General features: G+C 39.3%; 1 protein-coding gene across 1 annotated transcript in view; it reads left to right on the top strand.

Annotated features, from left to right (window-relative positions):
* ALKBH8 (alkB, alkylation repair homolog 8 (E. coli)) overlaps window positions 1–11712 on the top strand; it is a 53120-nt gene extending 41408 nt beyond the window's left edge. The window contains exons 10-11 of the mRNA XM_006833794.1: window positions 7721–7870; window positions 11116–11712. Of these exons, the coding sequence (XP_006833857.1) occupies window positions 7721–7870; window positions 11116–11673 (708 nt within the window). The 3' untranslated portion in view covers window positions 11674–11712. The remainder of the gene's footprint in view (window positions 1–7720; window positions 7871–11115) is intronic.
* Window positions 11713–22840: the final 11128 nt, after the last annotated feature.

Below are 22840 nucleotides of genomic sequence, written 5' to 3'. Positions count from 1 at the left end.
GGGATTGACCCCCCAAGTCCTCAACATTCTCACCAAAAGACTGACAGGAGGAATGTCTGTGGGAGTCTCTCCTGCTCTCTTCTTCCCTAGGTCTAGAATTCCGTTCCCCTAGAATTCAGTTCCCCTAGTGTCTGATTTTCCTTGCATACTCAACCTCCCAAAATTTCCCCATGTTTGGGTACTCATGGAGATTTCTTGCATACAACCCCGAGATTTCACTTTGTCCTTCTCCATCCAGATTGGGACTCTGCACTTGCTTCGCATCCAAGATGCATCTCAGACACACAATGACCCCCCAAAATGCCTGACCACCAGGGCAATACTTACAGTCAAATTTTCCTGCCCTGGCCTGTGCACAGATTGCTTGGTCGCCGCGTTACTGTCTTCTTAGTCCTCCACATGTCTCTCGCTAATTCTGATCACCTTTGAACTGTCTGAGGTCTTTTTCTGGCTCTCTCAGGGAGGCAATCAACCCTGTGGAATAGGCCGCCAAAACTAAGGTGGGATGCGTCTCCTTTTCCAACAGGGCTGCTGCTCCAAGTGGGCAAAAAATCCTGGACAGGCCCCCAAATTTGTGAGAAACGTTGTCTATACTGACAAACGTTCAAGTAATCCAATCTGTACTCACTTTAGCGAGAGTAAGGTTTTCTTCATTCAATTTTGCAAAATCGGGCGCCCAGCCCTGTAACAAAAACAGACATGTCAAATGGCCTTCCACAAATGGTTTTTATTCTTGTCCCTGCAAAAGCCTCTCCTCCAGTTCCAGTTCTCCATATACAATTCTATGATATGTCCCATTTTCCCACCACCCCCCCAGAGAAGCCAAAATGGCTTGCCCAAGGTCTTAATGGCTGTATTTTTATTTAAATTTCCTAGCCCCAGAATAGCCTGCTTACATCAACAATCTGTCCTTCAGGTTTTGCAATGTCATGAATTCCTGAAGATGGACCACAAGAGTTACTTCTCACAGATGGAGCTGTTATTTGAGTCTATTTTAAGTAATCTTTGAGCATGAAAGTATGTGCATTTCTTGACATTCCTGAGGTATGTCCTGAGATACTCTGTGTAGTCAAATGTGGGATTATCTGAAAATCTAAAAAAAAAATCAGTGTCATTATTACATACAATTTTCTTAAAACCCATTTAAGATGAGGAGCACACCTGTGAATTTACCTTTCATTTTTTACAAGAAAACCAGGAATCTATACAATGATGGCCTTGAGGGAAATATGAGACAACCTCCTTGAAATGCAAGATGCCTTAGGCTGGGTTCTGTTGTTGGTGTTAAGTGCCATTGAGTCAGTTCCTACTCACAGCAACCCTGTATAGGGTTTCCCAGGAGCGGGTGGTGTGTTTGAATTGCCAACCTTACAGTTAATAGTCCATTCCTTATCCTACAGTGCCACACCTACTTCCTTAAAGATTTACCGTCCTGGAAACCTATGGAGCAGTTCTGCTCTCTTCTGTGAGTTGCTATGAGATGGAATTGACCCGATGGCAATGGGTTTAGGTTTAGTGTATGGTTAGTAAAATATTTAATATGCATCATATCATTCTTATATTAACTCTGAGAAGTAGATAGTCTTTTTTTTTAAAACAAAGAAACGGTTACTCAGGTACTAAATAGCTTTCCTAGGTTGTACAGCTGTTTATCTGTGAAGTCAGAGGTCAGCTCTAGAGTTTGGCTCTTATGACTATACTTACCTTCTTGACCTGTGTCTCCACACTTTGAACTATATCTGTATTTTTAGAAATAAAAATTATATAACCACAATTTCCAGTATGTATGAAGGGAAAGAGATTCACTTATAATTCTGTCACCCTACTCAGCAGTTTATTGTGATGAATGGTCTTCCAGTGTTTTTCTACTTTATATAGTAATCTATTTGTAATTTGATAACTCATTTTTATTATTTAACTTTTGCATTTTGGTATGTATAGTTATAAAATTCCGGGACTTGATACTGTGCCATTAATTAGATGTTATTGGGCATTTGTTTTCAGTTTTGTGCTATTATAAATATCACTAATGAACATCTGATATTTATAATAGCACAAAACTGAAAAGAAATGCCCAATAACATCTAGATGAACATGTGGAGTCCTGATGTGGCGCTGTGGGTTAATGCGCCAGACTGCAAATCCATCTGAACTGCAAGGCCAGTGGTTCAAACTCATCAGCTGCTCCTCAGAAACCTTATACAGGGTCACAATGGGGTGGAATCAACTCGACGGCACTTAACAGCAACAACAACAACGAACATGTATGTTGAGATACGGTGTGAGAAGAAGGAAGAACATGGAAAGATGAAATGAGAAAGACCCAGATTTAAATCCCTGCTCCATCACTTCTCCACTGTTCAACTTGGGGCAAATTATCTGTGTTTTTTGATAATGGTTTTTCATATACAATATGAGGATAATAATACCTAACTCAAGATGTATTGTAAGGATTAAACACACAAATGCAAAGAATCTGTTTAAATACTAGTGAGTAGGTAATCAGTTACTATTAGCCTGTTTAGGTTTTTGTTTTTTTTTGGGGTTTTTTTCATGTTTTGTATTATTTTCTTGGGATAACTATTTAGAAACATTGTGACCATTTTTATCTTCATAAAAAAAATGGTTTGCCAAATTGCTTTTAAAATATTGAGTCAGTTAGTACTGTCACTATATGAGAATAAGTTTGATCACCCTTGTATATTTTGATTTTCAAATATTTGATAGTTTAATGGGAGAAAAATGGAGCTGTGGTCTGTAACTTTGATTACTAGTTTAAATATATTTTGTTCTTTACCTGCAATTCCGGAATTGCATGCTTAATGCTTTGTTGAAGATTTAAAAATATATATATAGGAACAAAATATACAAAACTTCAAAACATTCATGATATAATTCCGGTTTTTATGAACTTTTTGAAGCCCCCTTGTACAATTTAAGCCCAATGCGTATTTTTTTGTTATTGATCTTCTACCATACAAAATCATGTACTTTTGTATAATTCTTTAAATAGATGAGGATTTTTAAAATAAGCCATTTTTTATCAAAACTTGACATTGTGCAAAATTTTGTTGTTACTCTGTGCCATCCAGTTGATACTAACATATAGCCATTGAGTGTGAGGGAGTAGAACTGCCCACCATACGGTTTTGTAGGTTGTAATCTTTGCAAGAGTAGATCACCAGGTCTTTCTCCTGTGGAACTCCTGGGTGAGTTTGAACCAAATGCTTAACCTTGCACAGCCAGGGCTCCTTTCAAATGCTTGGTACTGTCCTTGGTATAAAAATAGGCAAAGAGAAAACAAGAGTGATGATTTGACTTGTAAATGAAAGACTTAGGCAAAATCAGTGAGAGGTGAAAGTACTGAAGTTATTGTTGTTATGTAGCAGTACCATCCATCCAGTAGGTTCCAACTCGTAGCCACCCTGTCTAGGGTTTCTGAGGAGCGGTTGGTGGGTTTGAACTGCTAACCATGTGGTTCAAACTGACCTTGTAGACTAGTGCATGATCCTGCAGCACCACACTAGGACTCTGGACTTGATGCTTTATTACAAAAAGTGCCCCTGTTCTTTTGTTGGTGAAAAGCAGTGCTGTGTATAAATAACACAGATGCCTTCCAGGAGGGAAATGGGGGTTTTCTCTTGTTTTATTTGGCTACTGCTGTTCTTATTATACTTTATCTGTGGCTTTCATATAATAACTTTCCTCCTCTAAAAATATTGAACTCTTATCTCTTGGGAATTTGTTGTATAAGCAAATTAGATTTCATCTTGTTGCCTTTTAGCAAGAGATAGCTATTTGTTAGAATTGGGCACGCTTAAAACTTCTGAATCAGTGAATAGAATTTGATTGTAACAAAAGCCAGCAAGCACCAAAATATAATAAGCATGTTATTTGAGTAATATTTTCCTTTGAGTATTGTGGCTGTTGGTTCAGTGGCATAGAATATGGAGGAAATGAAATAATCCAAGGCTTGTATCGTACATGTTGTTGTTATTAGGTGCCATTGAATTGGTTCAAATTCAAAGCAACCCTCTACACGGCAGATTGTGTTCACATTAAGATTTGTGTCTTTTGTTTCCAGAAAGGCCTAAGGGATCCCTTAGGAATCCTAATGTAACTCTGTAAGATAAACACTCAACCATAAGGTTGGTATGAACTGCAGGGTTGCTGTGGGTCGGAACCAACTCAGTGACACTTGACAACAATAAGAACAAGGGAACCCTATGGTGTCCTGGTGTGGAGCTATGGGATAAACACTGGAAATGAGTGAATGTAAAATTGTAGTGGCCACTTCTATTTCACTAAATCTGCATATGTATTTCTTTTCCATACTATAGAGATTAGGTTAAGAAGAAATATCTAGGGATAATTTAACATTTCTTCAGTCCCTCCCATTCCTTTTCCACATTACAGTTGTCCATTGCTATATACAAGTAGGAGTCCTGATGTGGCACTGTAGGATAAGCACTTAACCTCAAGGCTGGTTTGAACAGTAAGGTCAGTTGTTCAAATGCACCAGCTGCTCCTTGGAAACCCTAGTCAGGGTTGCTGTGAGTAAGAATGAACTCAACAGCATTTAACAACAACATGTAAGAAGAGGATTCAAAAAGTTCCTGGAAAAATTCTTCATTTCCAGAAGCTTTTTGAAGCCCCCTCATGTGAGTGTATATATGTATATGTTTGTAGGTGTGTGTGTGTGTATATATATATATGTGTGTGTGTGTGTGTGTGTGTGTGTGTGTGTGTACATATTGTTGTGAAGTGCCTTCTAGTTGGTTCTGACCCATAGCAATCCTGTTTAGGGTTTCCAAGAAGCAGCTGGTGATCTTGAACCGCTGACCTTGCAGTTCAAACAGCTTTGCAGTCTGATGCATTTACCCACAGCCCCACACCAGGACTCTCTCTCTCTATGTGTGTGTGTGTATGTATGTATGTATACATACATACACACACACATATATATGTATATACCGGAGTGAATACAAGTCAGCTGCTAACTTCAAGGTCAGAAGTTTGAAAGTAACACCCATTCTTCGGGAGAAAGATGAGTTTTCTGCTCCCATAAAAATTTCAAGCCTTGGAAACCTTGTACAGGCTTGCTATGAGTCAGAACCAACTCCACGGCACACCACCACTACCACCACTGTATATAATGGGACAAAGATGAGACTTTCTGCTCTTGCAAAGATTTAAATCCTCAAAAACTATAGAGAGTCATTAGGTGTTGGAACCAACCCCACAACACTTAACAACAACACACACACGTACATGCACACATATGTGTGTATATGTATATATATGTATATATAGAGAGAGAAAGAGAGAGAGCGAGAGAGAGAAATCTTAGAGCTATATATATTCAAAAATATCAAGACAACCAGAACTAGAGAGAAGGTGAAAAGTTCTTACCCCAGACTCCTCCACTAGAACAAGACACATGTATCAGACATGTTAGGCCTCATCTGCTCGAAGAGATGAAAGCATGCAGCTAGCTGCCTTCAGTGCCCTCATCCCATTGGACCGCTAGGTGATACAAAAAGGCTTAATTAGATAGCATTTTACAAGTTTTGAATTTAGTAGTTTACTCATGATATATGGGTCATGCATTTAGCAGAACAAAACTCAGTAGTTTTTAAAAATTAAGGAAATTAGCCTATAACTGATTGGAATACCTAAAAGGGGTTCTAGAACATGCTCAGTGAAATAGGCCTCTTGCGGAGCCTTTGTAGTATACAGGATCTTAGGTGAAATCCTGAGCTCCATCCAGAACATTCCCACTAGAAAGGACAAGCAGACCAGCCTGGAACAGCTAGAGTAACAGAAGATACATCTTCAAAGAAAGACCAGCCAGAAAAACCAAAAACAAAAATGGCAGTCTGATTGGCTGCTGCAAGTATAAGCAAGTTGTTCGTCGGGAAGCCATCAAGGCAAGGAATCGAGTCCCTTCAGGACAAACCCCCCTCTAAGATAAAACTCAAAGGGAACATATGTGCAGGCATGTAAGCTTGCTGGTGATCACATTGGTCTACTGGTAAGTGGAAGATGTGGAAAAGCAGCAATGAAGAAATGGGCTGAGTTCACTTTCCATAGACTCCTGTTAACCTGGATATGAGAGAAGAGGAAGGGCTGGTTGGTCCAAACGGTGGTGAGACATGGAGACTCCTGAGTCTATGGATAAGGACATAGCCACAGAGGGCTAGAGCTGAGAGTGAAACATCCAGCTGATATGAAGTGAGGGAAGACACACAAGAATGCCCAAACTTGCAGATAGTACCCATTTGAACTAACCTCGGTGGCTTGAGAATCAGAACTAGAAAACGATAAAAAAAAGTTTGTTTTTTTTTAATGGAAACAAAGGTAAATTGCTACAATTTGATGTATTTGACTTATACTCTTAGATGCAGTAGCTCAAAATACCAACAGAGAGGGAAAGAGTCTTCACATTAAGTATCAATGCTATCCCCTGTGTATATAGGGTATATAGGGACGGGCAACTTAGACATTGGCTACCTAAAATGAGGGGGTGATAAACGCATGAAGTGACTGACTTACAAGTTTTCAAGAGGGAGTTTAGATAAAGAGTGTGCCGGCAAAGATAGAGTTCCCACTGAATAGTTTTCATCTTGTCTAGATGGGTCTGGTAAAAAAAAAGATGGGGATAAGATACTTATGATTCAATAGTGAGTAATTTTTATCATGACTAATTGCGACTATCACAATGTAAAGGTAGAAGTTTTATAACAAAAATGGGGGAGTAGTCAATCTTACAGTCCAGTAACAAAGGACCCTAGGACCATCAAGGGAGAAGCCCACAAGCGGAATGTGAGACCTTACCCAGAGAAGCAGCAACACCAGAGATGGAGGCAGAGATGGGGACATGGAGTGAGAGAGCAGCTGAGGACTCTAGATTCATGGAAAGAGAGGGACTGAGAGCTGGCAGCCAGGAGGCAGACTTACAGAATGTGCCCTTTGGTGGTGTAAATTATTATATATGCCTGAGTGTCTTAAAAAAAACAACCACCCAATAAAAAGAGCTAAAATGAATAGAGAGACATACTGTTAACTGATGGTACATAGAGGGAATTATAATCATTGTAATGAAATTACAATCATTGTATGATTTGTTGAATGTAAAATTGATGATATGCCCTGTAAACTTCCACTGAAATCACAATAAAAACTTTTTAAAAAAGAAGGAAATTATTTTACTCTTGTTTTGAGATTTTTTGTGTGTGTGATGGTAAAAGTAATAAGAGAAACAGAAAAAAAAAATCTATTCTCAAGCTACTCTGGGCCTTCCTAATCTGTGTATATAGTAATCAGAGATTTCTTACATCATCATATTTGTAGTTATTGTCAGTATTTATGGGATAATTTCCATTTTTTGATATATGGTATTACAGAAAGATCCAGATTCTGAATGTTGCAAATTAGAACCTTTCATTCCTATCATTGTTAGTTTTTTATTCTAGTCAAATTTGTCCCCATTCACTAAGTTCTGTTTGATGTTTATTAAGATAATAAACACTGCCCTGCACTATATACATTTCAGCTTTATACTGGGTGAAAGAGCTGATAATGTCACAGTCTCAGATCATTTCACAGTGAATATGAGATCTGTCTAATTACTTTAAGGTTACATGTCGTTAGCTCATAGCTATTAATTTCTCATGGCATTTAAGCAAAATATTTGAAATTCTTCCTTTTTCTGCTACAGGTTGGTTGTGATCGTAGCCAAAACCTTGTGGACATTTGTCGGGAGAGGCAATTTCAGGCCTTTGTGTGTGATGCGTTGGCAGTACCGGTCCGCAGTGGGTCTTGTGATGCCTGTATCTCCATCGCTGTCATTCACCATTTTGCAACAGCAGTAAGTGTTCCCTTCTCCAAGAACTTGTAACCAGAGTGGCAACAGTGGTCATGGACCCTTTTTTAGCTTTTCCTTCTTTTCATTTTCTTCTCTTGCTGTCCCACAGTTTGCCCTGATTGTTAAAAAAAATCCAAACATGTGAAATGGAGATGGGCTTCTTGGAAGTTAGTTACATTTTTTTAGCCAAAGGCCTAATAAGACTCTAGCTTGCCTTCAAAGTCACAGAATTTTAGCTGGAAGACTCTCTTAAGAGAGTCTCATTGGCTTTAGGCCTGTTGATTGCTCTCTTCTCAGACTCTGAGCTTGTTTTTATTTCTATTTTCATTATTTCTTTCTGAACCCTCTCTTTCATCACTATCATATGAGTCTCACTTAGTACCCTTTCTTTTTTCCCTCATTTTTTAAAACTCTGCCCCATATAGCTAGTAGTAGTATGACATGGTAATGGCTGTGTGCCGTGGAATTGGTTCAGACTCACAGCGACCCTGCACAGGGTTTCTGAGGCTGTAAATCTTTACGGGAGCAGAAAGTTTCCTCTTTCTCCCATGGAACAGCTGGTAGTTTTGAAGTGCTGAACTTGAGGTTCGCAGCCTGATTCGTAACCACTACGCTACCAGAGCTCCTTAGTAGTATGACATAGATTTCTAAAATTAGTCACTTATTTCACAATTTTTAAATAAGTGAAGTTGGTATCTTATATTTCTCTTACCGAAAAAAAAGAAGCAAACTTACTTTCACTGGGTGGCAGTGGTTTTTCACCTGACCTAAGAATTATCTTTATAGATCACCCTCTAATAGGGTCACTGATGACCTTAATGGAAATAGGGTCAGTAGACCTTATGACCTTAATGGAATTTTAAGAAAGGGAGAACGTTCTATGTCATTTGTCCTTTTAATCCCAGCTCTTTAATTTTATCAATAGCCAGGGGATTCTGCTAGATTGAGGCAAAAGGGACAGAGGAAGCTCTTTATGGTTGAAGTCACTAGCCATCAGTGCACCTAGAAGCATTACTGTGAATTATTTCTAGATAAAAGCTTGAAAGCAGCAACTAGACCAGTATATTAAAAAATCCCCTTCACTTGGCTTTCTGCCGCCATAAAGATGGACAGTCTTGGAAACCCTATACAGGGCTGCTATGAGTCAGAGTTGACTTGATGACAGTGGGTTTTTGGTTTATTTATGTAGTTGAAAGAACCAGTGTGTGCCAACATTTACCTAGTCAAAACCCATGGAAGCACTAGTCACAAAATCACATGTTGTATTGGGCATATCTGCTGCAAAATATCTCCTTCAAGTGTTAAAAAGCAAAGACGTTACTCTGAGGACTATGTTGCCCCTGACCCAAACCGTGGTATTTTTAATTGTCTCATATGCATGGGGAAGGCAGACAGTGAATAAGGAAGGTGAAAGAACTGATGCCTTTGAGTTAATGGTGCTGCTGAAGAATATTGAATATACCATGGACTTCCAGAAGTCGAACGGAAGAAGAGCAGCCAGAAGTTGGTGATTTTGTTTCGTGTGCTTTGGGGATGTTTTCAGAAAAGCTAGTACCTAGAGAAGGACATTGTAATGTAGAGGTCCAATGTAAAAGAGGAAGACCCTAAATGAGATGAGTTGACACTCTGGCTGCAACAGTGTACTCACACGTGAGTGTGAGTGTGAGGATGGTGTGGTACCAGGCAGTGTTTCATTTGGCTGTACATAGGTTTGCTATGAGTCACAACTGACTTCATGGCACCTAAAAACAACATAGTATAAGTAACCAATTCTCTCAGCTTGTATGTGTCTGAAATGCTTTTACTTTTGTTTTCATTGTAAAAGACATTTTCAGTAGGTATATAATTTTGGACTGACATGCTTCCAGTATCTTCCTTCCTTTTTTTATGCCTATGCCTCAATCTGGATACTTTATACTGGCCTGAATTCTACTTCAGTCATTCTCTGTTCAGATGTGTCTAATTTGTTATTAAACTGGTGTAGCACTACAGGATAAGCACTGGACCACAAGGTCGGTTTGAACTTTAAGGTTGGTGGTTCAAACCCACTAGCTGCTCCTTGGAAGCTCTATACAGGATCACTATGAGTCGGAACCAACTTGATGGCACTAGTCAACAATAACAGTTATATTTTTGGGGCCTAGAATTTATGTTTGACTTTTTAAATTTTTATATTTTATATGAAATCTTCATCGTTTCCTCAAGCATTTTGAACATACTGTTGTTAAGCGCTGTCGAGTCAGTTCCAATTCATAGCAAATACCGTGTAGGGAGTTTGCATATAGATTTTCACTTCCCCTTTTTCCAGGATTCTGTCTTTCAATTCTCAGCTCCTTTGACCTTCCTGACTCTAGTCTCGGTTTTCTCAACCTAGAAGATTGATTCTTCCTGCTAGTATCCTGTATTCCACATTGTAAATTGGTTGTTTGTTGTTGTTAGGTGCCATTGAGTCGATACCGATCCATAGAGATCTCTTATGCACAGTGGAACGAAACACTGCCCAATCCTGGGCCAACCTCACTACTGTTGCCACGCTTGAGTCCATTGGTGCTGCCACTTGGCCAGTCCATCTCGTTGGGGGTCTTCCTCTTTTTCTCTGACTCTCCACCTTACCAAACATGACATCCTTCTCCAGGGACTGTTCCCTCCTGACAATATGCCCAAAGTGTGAGAGACGAAGTTTGGCCTTCTTGGCCTCCAGTTAACTTCAAAAGAAAGCTGGGGTGAATGTAGAGCTCACCTTATTTAATTTCCTTCTCTGAGGGATTATACTCATAGCCTGCAAGTCTTACCTGCAGTGTGACTCTTCAGTGCCTTTAAGCAGCTGTTTTACGTATTTCATCTACCTGTTATGCTAGTTTTCAGGGGAAGGGTTAGTCCAATGCAAGCTATTTCATCTAGAACAGAAGTAGAAGCCTCCCTTGTACAGCAAGCGTTTTATAATGTAGTGATTCCTAATGCTGCTTCAAGCTGTTCAGTAGGTCACCAGTTGTCTCATGTATACCAGCCAGTCAGTCAGAGGAGGAGTCACAGGGAAGATGGTGAAAGAAATAGAATTGTCTTGCCCTACTTCTTCAACACATTTTTCTCAATCACATCACAAATGGCCCTTCTCTCGTCTGTCTTTTCTTATATAGAGTTAAGTTTTCTGCACTCCCCATCCTAACTGAAACAGTCCTACAGTCGATGTATTTCTTATCCGTTCTCTATCTCCTCCTGGTTAGTAATATTTGTTGTTGTTAAATTAGGAGCGTAGAGTGGCAGCTCTACAAGAACTTGTTCGACTCCTGAGACCTGGTGGGAAGGCACTCATTTACGTCTGGGCAATGGAACAAGAATACAATAAGCAGAAGTCCAAGTATCTAAGAGGAAACAGAAATAGCCAAGGAAAGAAAAAGGAGATTAACAGTGATGCATCAGTGCAAGAGTTGCTTGTGGAGCAAATACCTGATGTGGATAATCAAGATTCAGCATGTTCTGTCCCTGGCATTAGTGACTTCCAGGAGGGAGGCTGTCATTCAAGTAAAGTTACTCATTCTAAACTGCCTATTCATACCAACAGGACTTCTTTTCATTCTCAAGACTTGCTGGTTCCCTGGCACTTTAAGGGAAATCCTGCTAAAGACAAACCTGTTGAGCCATTGGGTCCAGGAGGATCCCTTGACCCAAGTCCAGTGTTTCATCGTTACTACCATGTATTCTGTGAGGGAGAATTGGAAGCTGCCTGCCAGACTCTGAGTAATGTCAGCATTCTGCAAAGCTACTACGATCAGGGAAACTGGTGTGTGATTCTTCAAAAGCTCTGATTACTTATATAAACATATCATTTAAAGGAAGACATGCTCGGATTTTTTTCTTTTTATGTGTGTGTGTATGTGATGGTGTTTTTTTAATAGCAGACTAAGTTAACTGACTTTTCAGTTAAAGAGAAAACTTGTGGAGAAGTACCAAAAGAAAACTTTGAGAGGAATTTGAAAGTTAAAGATTAGTTAGGAGACATTCAGTCTGCTACTGTTGCTGACCTCATTCTACCTACAGATGTCGGCTTCTCCTGTGAGTTAGATCTGTGCTCTCCTCAGAGGAACAGGGATGAACGTGAACAATGATTGAAGTAGGTTGTGAATTGTTTGGGATCTGTGGATAAACGTACAGCATTTAAAAAATAAGCTTGTGTTGTGAAATGTTACTGTTGTTAAGTGCTGTCGAGTCATAGTATTCTGATTTATCCTTTCTATTTCCATTGGTCCTTTGTGATGTCACCCATATCATTTCTTACACATTTTATTTCTGTCTTCTCATTCTTTTCTTTTGTTGGATTCCCAAATGGTTTGTCAATTTTATTAATCCTTTCAAAGAACTAACTTCTTGTTTTGTTGATTCTTTCTATTGTTTTTCTGCTTTCTACTTATTTCTTTTCTTCTGGTGGCTCTAGGCTTATTTTGCTGCCATTTTTCTAATTATTAGAGATGTTGAGTTAAAGTGTTCATTTTGATTCTGTCCCCTTTTTGAATGTGTGCATTAATTGCTATAAATTGCCCTCTGAGCACTGCTTTTGCTGTGTCCCAAAGATTTTAATATGTTGTGATTTTGTTCTCATTTGATTGAAGGAAGTTTTTTAATTTCATTTTTTATGTCTTCTGTTACCCATTAGTGTTTAGCAGGTTGTTATTCAATTTCCATATATTTGATTTTTTTCCCCTTGGTCTTCCTATTTTTAATTTCTAGCTTTATAGTATTTTGATGCTTTTAAATTTATTGAGGCCTGCTTTGTGGTCTAACATAGGGTCTGTTCTGGAGAATGTTCCATGTGCACAGAAAAAAAAATGCATATTGTGTTGTTGGGTTGAAAACTCTGTATATGTTTATGAGATCAAGTTGGTCGATTGTGTTATTTAGGTCTTATATGTCTTTGTTGAGTGTCTTTCTAGATCTGTCTTTCATGGAAAATGATGCATTAAAATTTCTTATTGTTATTGTAGAATTGTCCCTTTTTAAAATTCTATTAGATTTGATTTATGTGTTTTGATGCTCTTTCATTGGGACCATAGCTATTTATTATGCCTATGTCCTCTTACTCAATTGACCCTTCAGTCATGTCCTTCTTTGCTGGTTTTTGCCCTATCAGAGATTAATATTGACATTTCTGCTCTTTTTTGATTGCCATTAGCTTGTTATATATATATGTATATATTGTCTTTGATTGTAAGGTGTGTTTCTTGTAGACTGCATATTGAAGGATTATGTTTTCTTGTCCATTCTGCTATTCCCTGTTTCTTGACTGGCACATTTAATCCGTTTATATTCAGTGTAATTATCCATAGGTATGAAATGCTTTTATTTTGTAGTATGATTTTTCGTGGTGGGTTCTGCTGGTTTCTTTATGTCATGTAATTTTCTGTACTGTTTATTTTGTTTATGGGTTTTCTTCATTTCTGTTGTGTTAATGTTTATTAATTATTTCTAGTTTTTATGTTTTATTTTGAAGTGAAGATGTATTAATTTTCTTTGAGGTTACCCTGTAATTTATTAATTTCTTCCCCTGTTTAAAACAGTTTATCTTAAGATCTACTTGACTTCCTCACCAGTATCTACCTTATTCCATCTTTTTGCTTTGTAGGTGTATATATTAATATCTCTGTTTCCCTATTTTCAAGGATTTTTTACTTTAAATATTAACTTCTATATCTGGACTGTGTTCTGGTTGTTGTTGTCATGTATATTAATCTCAGGTTGTTGTCTGGTGGTGTTGATTTTCAATCTAAAATGAACACCCTTTAGAATTTTTTGAAAAGTTAGTCTTGCTATTACAGATTCTTTTAATTGCTATTTATCTGGAAATATCCTAATTTTGCCATCATATTTGAGGGGCAGGTTTGTTGGGTATATGATTCTTGGTTGGCAATTTATTTTTCTCTTAGTTTTGTATGAGTCATTCTGTTACCTTCTTGCCTACATGGTTTCTGCTAAGAAATCCAAGCTTAGTGTTACTGATTCTCCTTTGCAGGTAACTTTTCGTGCTTCCTGAGCTGCTCTCAGGGTTCTTTCCTTGTCTTTGATTTTGGAAAGTTTGATTTATGGTATGTCTTGGAGATTTTCTTTTGGGGTCTGTCCTTTTTGGGGTGCATTCAGCTTTTTGTGTGCTTATTTTCTTGTCTTTCAAGTTGTTAGGGAAGTTTTCTTAAAATTCTTTGACAATTTTCTCTGTTATGGAATTTTATTCACCCATGTTATTCTTTATGGTGTCCCACATAAATCTTTGATTTTCTTCCGATTTTTTCTTTTTTTTTCTGATTGTTCTAGCATTGTACTATTAGTAGTTTTATTCTTCAGACTCACTAATTCAGGCTTCCATTGATTTGAATCTATTCCTTTGCTCTATCAATGTATTATGCATTTCTGAAATCTAAGTTTTATCTTCTGAGTTTCTAATTATAGGTTTTGTATTATTTCTAAATTTGCATTCATTTTTTCTGTTTGCTCCTGCAGTGTTTTTCTGAAGTGTTTTGTTTTTTCCTGTGTTCTCCTTGCTTTCTGTGATCTTTCTGTCAGTCTATTGAAAGTACCTAAATATCATTCTTTTAAGTTTTTTCTCAGATAGTACCATTACCTTTTCTTTCTCAGATATGTTTTCTATGTCTATGTTTTGGTCATTTATTTGAGCCACTTGTTTCTTCGTATGAACTAAAATAGTCTGTTGTTTCTAGGACGTTGTGGTGCTGTTGTATTTGTATTTAATTGATGATTTATGTAGGGGTATTCTTAGGCTCTCACCAACTGTCTCCTGTGGGTGTTGTTACAGAATGGACATGTATCCATAATCCTCTTTTCCCCGTTCATGCAGCTCAGTTCAGGATGGGTTTGACTGGTGTTGGCTGCTATCTGTTGTTGATCAGGTGACCTGGGAGCGAGTATTGGCTCTTTCCCAGTGAATGGAGCTGCAGAAGGTATGGTTGTTGCTGGGTCGTATGAACGTAGTTGCTGTCTCCCACTGGTTGGATCAAGAGGAGAAGACAGACACACATAAGAATACAAACAAGCAAACTGCTGTTTTTTTGGGAAGTAGATCACCAGGAACTTCTTCCAAAGTGCCTCTGGATGAACTTGAGTTTTCAAATTTTTTGTAAGCAGCTGAGTGTGTTAAGTGCTTGCACCATCTAGGGACTCCCAGAAAACACATAGTAAGCAATATTATGGCTATTGATATCAGACTATCTTGGATTTTTGTTCAGTAAGTCCCAAGGTTACAAACATCCAACCTACCAACTCATACTCAAATTTAATGTTAGATATATTTGCCCTCATTTTGAAACAATTGAACCAACTTCTACTCACAACAAATTCTTCATCACAATCACTTTCACTTGCTGCATGGGCAGTTTTGAATAATTGAAAAGTTTTTGAGCTTTTTCTTGCACCAAAACCAAAAAAACCCAAACTTGTTGTCATCAAGTACATTCCATCCAGAGTGACCCTATAGAACAAAGAAGAACTGCTCATTGGGTTTCCAAGGGTGTAATCTTTACGAAACAGGCTAATACAACTATCTCCTGGCCAAGTGGCTGATGAGTTCATACCACAGACCTATTGGTTAACAGTGAAGCACTTAACTGCTGTGTCATTAGGGCTCCTTTCTTTTACTTCAAGCAGAATTCCAAACTCACTGCCATTGAGTTAATTCCAACTCATAGTGACCCTGTGTAGGCTTTCAGAGACTAAATCTTTATAAGAGCAGAAAATCTCATCTTTCTCCTGAAGAAAAGAACATCTGGTGGGTTTGAACTGCTGAGCTTGCAGCTAGCAGTTCAGTGTTTCTCCTACAGCACCACCAGGGCTCCTTTTCTTTCACTAAGAGAAATTTTCTTTCACTCAACCGAAGTTAAAAACATCAAACCAACTACAAATGCACCTGTTCCAATTTACCTACAAATTCAACTTAGAGACACGTAGAGAAACATCTCATTTGTAACCTGGAATGCCTATACGATGTAACCTCTCTGAGCCTTTATTGCTCATCTGTAAGTTGAGCATAATAATGTTGTTATTGTTAAGTGCCATGGAGTCAGTTCTGACTCAGAGCGGCCCTGTAAAAGGGTTCCAAAGAGTGGCTGGTGGGTTTGTACTACCAACCTTGTGGTTAACAGTCCAGTACCTATCCTATAGTACCACAAGAGTGTTAAAATTAAAAGAGGTAATGCACGAGTGGAATGTGGGACCCTATCCAGAGAGGCAACACTAGAGATGGAAGCAGATATGAGGACTCTAGACTCATGGAAAGAGAAAGAATGAGTGCTGGCAGCCAGAAGGCAGGCTTGCAGAATGTGCCCTTTGGTTGTTTAAATTATTATATATTCCTGAGTGTTTTTGTGTATATCTCCCCTCCCAAAAAACAAAACAAAATAGGGAATGAAAGCAAATACTGTTGAATGATGATGCACAGAGGGGATTTTAATCATTGCAATGAAACGATGAGTGTAAACCCGGTGTTCTCCCATGTAAACTATCTCTCAATTCACAATAAAAACTTGAAAAAAAAAAAAAAAAAGAGATAATGCACACAAATTGCTTAGCACAGTTCTTGGCAGGGAGAACACAGTAAATGTTAACTCTTTTCCTCCCCATTGCCTCCTTCCCTCTTATTGTTTCCCTCCTCTTCTCTGTCCCCTCCCCTCTTCCCCTCTCTCTAACTTTTGATTTAGTTATTTTTGTGTGAAATTATTTTCACTATGAAGTCAACAACCATGCTGCCTAGATGTGTAAACACTGCAACAAGCTATCATTGAACATATGTATTCTCTTTTTTTTTCTGTCTTGGATGTTGTCTTGTTAGTATTTGGTTAGGATAACTGTCTACATGTTCAGTGCCTCACTCCAAATTATATCCCCCATCTATTGCTGAGCGCATCATAGGCTACATGTTGTTTAAAGCTGTCATAACAACAGACTCCACAACTGATATGTGGGGTTTTTCTACAGCAAGTATCTTATCTAAATAGCTAATCCAAGACTGACTAGCCCCTGCCACCTTTTGTACTGTCTTATCCTATGATTACAATGCATTGTGCTCAGGAAAAGCAGACTCATTTTAATAAATTATAATTACAGCATAATTAGCAAAGTATATCTGCTGGGGAAAATAATTGTCCTCTAAAGTATATGTGTTTTAGGAAAATGCTGAATTGAAATATGTCAGTACCTCCTTCCACTATTGGGAATAATTAAAAGTTAATTGATACTTAAACATAATGAATTTTTATCTACATAAATAGAAATTCATAGTTTATCACTCCCTCCCTTCATTGCTGAGATGGCTACAAATTTGACAACTGTAGGCTCAGTTTAAAGGACCTCACCTGGCAAAAATGTTGGGAGCCTCTGACCACACATAGCACACACCAGCCACCACCCTGAGATGAGGCGGCTCTTCCCTCAGGCCCAGATGCAGACGGTGCTCAATGCTGGGCACTGGATCCACGCTGACTGCTTGCAGGACTTCATGATGCTATCTGAGGCATCCTGGCCTGACAGCAAGACAGGTCATGAACCTGCAAACTTCAAGGCCCCACACAGAGGAGCTCAGGAGAGCACTGAATGGGCATAAGGGGACAGAAGTGGTCAGGCTTCAAGCTTTAATGAATAAAGAGGCTGCTCCAAAAAACACCCAAAAAACTAGGTAGAGGTTCCATTGGGTAGAGAGAGAAATGAACAAAAGCAGAAGATAGGTTACCTCCAGGGAGAAATAACAAGATCAAGATCATCAAGATCAAGAATGTTCAACCAGAACAAAACAATTTTTGATAACGGAAACGAGGGTAAATTGCTACAATTTGATGAACTTGACCTATACTCATGGAAGTAGTAACTCTAAATACCAATAGAGAGAGAAGGAGTTTTTACATCAAGTATCAATGCTATCCCCTGTGTACACAGGGTAGATAGGGACGGGTAGCTTAGTCATTGACTACCTAAAAGGAGGGGGCGATATAGGCACGAAGTGACTGGCTTACAAGGTTTCAAGAGGAATTTAGTTTAAGAATATCGGGGGAAGGAAAGAGTCTCCACTGAATAGATTTCATCTTGTCTAGATGGGTCTGGTGAAAAGAGATGGTGATATGATTTGTATGATTCAATAGTGAATAATTGTTACCGTGACTAATTGCAACTGTCACAATTGTAAAGGTAGGAGTTTTTTGTAATAAAAATGGGGGCGTAGTTAATCTTACAGTTCAGAAACAGAGGACCCTAGGACCATCAAGGGAGAAGAGCACAAGTGGAATGCAGGACCTTATCCAGAGAAGCAGCAACACCAGAGATGGAGGCAGAGATGGGGACATGGAGAGGGGGAGCAGCTGAGGACTCTAGATTCATGGGAAGAGAGGGACTGAGATCTGGCAGCTAGGAGGCAGACTTGCAGAATGTGCCCTTTGGTGGTGTAAATTATTATATATAAAGAGAGCTAAAATGAATAGGAGCTCTGGTAGGGTAGTAGTTACGAATTGGGCTGCGAACCACAAGGTCAGCAGTTCGAAACTACCAGCTGTTCGGTGGGAGAAAGATGAGGCTTTCTGCTCCCATAAAGATTTACAGCCTCGGAAACCCTGTACAGGGTTGCTATGAGTCGGAACCGACTCCATGACACATAACAACAAAATGAATCGAGAGAAGTACTGTTAACTGGTGGTACATAGAGGGGATTATAATCATTGTAATGAAACAAGGCATGTGATTTGTTGAATGTAAAACTGATGATCTGTAAACTTTCACTCAGTCCACATCAGGTTAAATGTTAACATCCAAAGAATTCAAGCCAAGGAGAAATCATTGAGATCCTTAGTAATCTGGTAGGGATCAACAATAGGTCAGGAAGTAACCAGTAACCAGTTGCTGTAGAGTTGGTTCCAGTTCATGGTGATTTCCCCCCCCCTCCCCCCAATGTGTCAGAGTGCTCTGTAATGTTTGCCATGGCTGATTTCTCAGAACTATATTGGCAGGTCATAAGCAGAAATGCCAAAAGCTAATACCAGGAAAGCATATGGCAGGTAGGGGTGACCAGAACACCTCTAAAAGTGAGTGGAGGCTCAGGAACAGGTTCTAGTACTAGAATTCAGTCCCAGTTTTACCTCAGTGGAGGGAAAACAAGAAAGTGGGAAGGAGAGTGAATTGGGTAGATGGGTCACATAGAGTGGGGATGTGGAAGGAGAGCATCCATTGTCAGATTCAGCCCCAGAAATACCTGAAGCTAGGTGAAAAATGGATCACTCGTACATGAGGCCCTCCCAGTATCCTGCCAATTTAGCTTCTCTTTTGGGTTTAATGATGGGGTGGAGCTGAACTCACTGGGTGGCATATCTCTAGTGCTCCTGAGTGGTAAACAGATTTCAATCTCCCATTGTCCTTAAGCCTTGGCTCTCTTGAGTATGGAATGGGACCAAACTGTCAGGATCTGGCAGGAGTCAGGCTTCCCCAGGGCAGAGCCAATTCTGTGAGATGAATGCAGATGCAGGCAGCTTGTGTCAGCTTGTGAGATTGTTGTTGTTAAGTTGTTAAGTACCATCGAATTGTTTCCATCTCGTAGCTACCCTGCATAGGTAGCTCTGGTCTTAGCTGTAACCATACTGGCATGGTCTCTTTCCATTTCATGATGACATGGAGGGATTTGAACTAGTCCTTAGTTTCTTGGTGTACTTATCTCCTGTGAGTCTAGATTAGGCAATTGCTTCCTGAAGCACTGGATGCAGCCATGAGTGTTTCTTTCTCAATGATTAAATGACTTGTCAAAGCCCTTCCTGAGAGAGATTCAAGGTCATGGTATAAACTCCCAGAATAGTGACATAATATTTCTGGCCTGCTCTCTTGGTACCAGGTGCAGCATCCAATTAACTCACTCTTAGTTGGTTACCCCGACCTGAGAAACTCCGGCTGTGAAGAATGAAGGCTCCCTAATAAAATCACCCAAGAGGTGATCACTTCTTTTGGGTTGTAACCTACCCTGGAGCTTAAAAACAATGGAGTTCAGAGCTTAGAGAAATGTAAAGGACATGGATACTTGCAATTCTTATTCAAGGTCCATAAATCCAGATAACTTATAGATCTCTCCCTTGGATTTGCATGTTCCTGAAGTCCTAAAGTTAGCCAGAGGCAAAAAGGAGAGGGAAATGGTGCGTCCTGGTGGCTCTGTCGGTTAATGCATCAGACTGCAAAGTCGTTTGAAGTGCAAGGTCGGTGGTTGAAGCTCATCAGCTGCTCCTTGGAAACCCTATACAAAGTCATTTTGGGTCAGAATCGACTTGATGACATTTAACAACAATCTCTCTTTTTAGTCCTGGTATGGTGTTGTGGGTTAATGCACTGGACTGTGAAGTAGGTTTGAACCACAGGGTCAGCAGATCAAGCTCACCAGCTACTCTTTGGAAATCCTATACAGGGTCCCTATGAGTCAGAACTGACTCGACAGCCCTTAACAGCAACAACAACAATCTGTCTTTGGACTCCTGGTGTGGCACTGTAGGATCAGCACTGGACTGCCAACCACAGGTTGGTGGTTCAGACCCACCAGCTACTCCTCAGAAACCCTATACAGGATCGCTATACAACTCGACAGCACTCAACAACAATGCCTAGTCTCTTGATGCAGAGACCTGTTTACTGGCCCTTTTTGTTGCTCTTCTTCAGTGCCGTTGAGTCCGTTACAACTTATTGCCACTCTGCATAGGGTTTCCGAGGAATAGCTGGTGGACTGAACTGCTGGCCTTGAGTTTAGCAGTCTAGTGCTGGCTCTTTGGTAGGAAGGACTCCTGGTGTGGCACTGTAGGGTAAGCGCTAGACTGCAAACCACAAGGACAGCAGCTCAAACCTACCAGCTGCTACTTGGAAACCCTATGCAGGGTAGCTACGAGTTGGAAGCAATTCGATGGTACTTAACAACTTAACAACAACAATCTCACAATCAGAACTTCTTCCCTCATAGTGGAAGAAACTTCTTTTGTACCCTGACTTAGACCTCCAACCTCAGTATAGTTTTCAGTGAAGAAGTCAAGGAGAAAAGTCGTGTCAAGTATCCTGTAAAGAAGCAGTGTTCTTCCATGGTTGCTACATCAGCAGAGAGCATCATTCTAATTCGCTACTGGTTAATAGCTAAACAACCAATGGTTTTTGTTCATTTTACTTGAGTGTGCCATGTCTTCTCATTAAGTGCTTTCTGCCCAGAAAACATCCCACCTTGTACCCTACAAACCTCTTGTATGTTTTTCAGGATTCAGTTTAGGATTATTGCCAATGGGGAGACTTTCTAGAAGTCTAGGCACTCTCAATCTCTGCCCTATAATCTTCACTCTTAATCACTCCATGGATTCCTCTCCCAGAACCAGCATGTGTCGTGAAGTTCATTCAACAAACTTTTATTTATGGAAGGCATAATTTTAGGCACTGAAGCAAAAATAGACTAAAATTCCTGTCCTAAGAGAATTTATTAGCTGATGGACAAAAATAGGCCATAAATGAATTAATAAATCTTTGCAGCACAATAATATTGCAACAGGATAGTTGTAATAAGGAACTAGGAAGAGATCTTGCTATGAGGTGATCTCAAGATATATTGATTGTCTCAAAGCCTGGATTTGTCTCTGTATCTCCCCTCCTCTGATTCCAATAAACTAGTTAGATTCACATGTTGATTCAAGTTTGCTTGATTTCTAGCAAAAATACTTTTTAGGTATTTTTATGTACTTCCTATTTTATTGTACTATAGGTACATAATGTCTAGAGTGCTTCATTTGTGCTTAGTGTTTTAAAAAGAAACCAAGGAAGGCTAATAAAAATCATTACCTAACACTGCCATCAGGAAATATGAAAATGCCTAATGTGACTCCTCAACCAGCAATGGAGCCACTAACATCAAGAAGAACATACTTGTCCACAGTGACACAATTAAAACCAGATGTTGTTGTTGTTATTAAGTGCTGCTGAGTTGGTTCTGACTCATAGTGACCCTGTAGGGTTTCCAAGGAGCAGCTGGTGAACTCGAACTACTTACCTTGCAGTTCAAACTGATTTTGCAGTTCAGTGCATTAAGCCACAGCGCCATACCAGATAGGAGTAGGAAAAAAAAAATCAGCTGAATTATTAGGTTCAACAATATGAAGGCACCAGTTTTAAAGATCAATAAATGGTCAAATATTGACAATTTTTTATGGTTCAACTGATTAAACTGCCTAAAAAGAGCAATGTAAAGCATCAACAGTCATACAAAACAACAGTTATTGTAATTGGTCATCAACTTCTTACAGTTTTCCAGTGGGATCTTGTTTCTATTAGGACTTTTCTATAAATTTTGAAATGTAAAGATTATGTACTTTGGAGTCCTGATGTGTTGGTGAAGGATAATGCCCTGGACTGCAAGGTGGGTTGAACCACAAGACTGGCAGTTCAAACGCACCAGCTGCTCCTCAGAAATCCTATTATGGTCATTATGGATCAGAACGGACTTGACAGCACTTAACAACAACAACAACAACAGATATTCCATGTTATAATATAGTTTCTAAAACTGTTCTGATGTCTGGCTTGATTTTGTGTAGATCCTATATGAGGGGTGCTTCCAAAAGTTTGTGAAAAAATTCCATTATCATTTAATTCCATAAAGTTTTTGAAGGCCCCTCATATTAGATGTTGATTTTTTTTTTCTATGAAAAAAAAAAAAAAATAACTATAGGGGAGTGAAACGGGAGAAGGACTGGAATTGAAGCAAGACTTCTCTGAATGTGCTTTGTGGAAGCCGTGTGTATATTGATACAATTTAGAAAGGGCTCTCCAAGCTAAAGAAACAGCACTCACAAACTACCCGAGGCAGATTTGTGCCTGGGAAATTCAAGGAAGAGCAAGGAGGTGAGCCAGTCATTCCTGGTTTGTTTGTTATTTCCCCTGCTAGAGTCTAAGCTTATGAAGGCAGAACAGATGACTTGGTTCTTTGTAGACTCA

The sequence above is a fragment of the Chrysochloris asiatica genome, unplaced genomic scaffold, assembly GCF_000296735.1.
Source record: "Chrysochloris asiatica unplaced genomic scaffold, ChrAsi1.0 scaffold00008, whole genome shotgun sequence".
Taxonomy (NCBI): domain Eukaryota; kingdom Metazoa; phylum Chordata; class Mammalia; order Afrosoricida; family Chrysochloridae; genus Chrysochloris; species Chrysochloris asiatica.
This window is presented reverse-complemented; position numbering and strand designations above follow the sequence as displayed.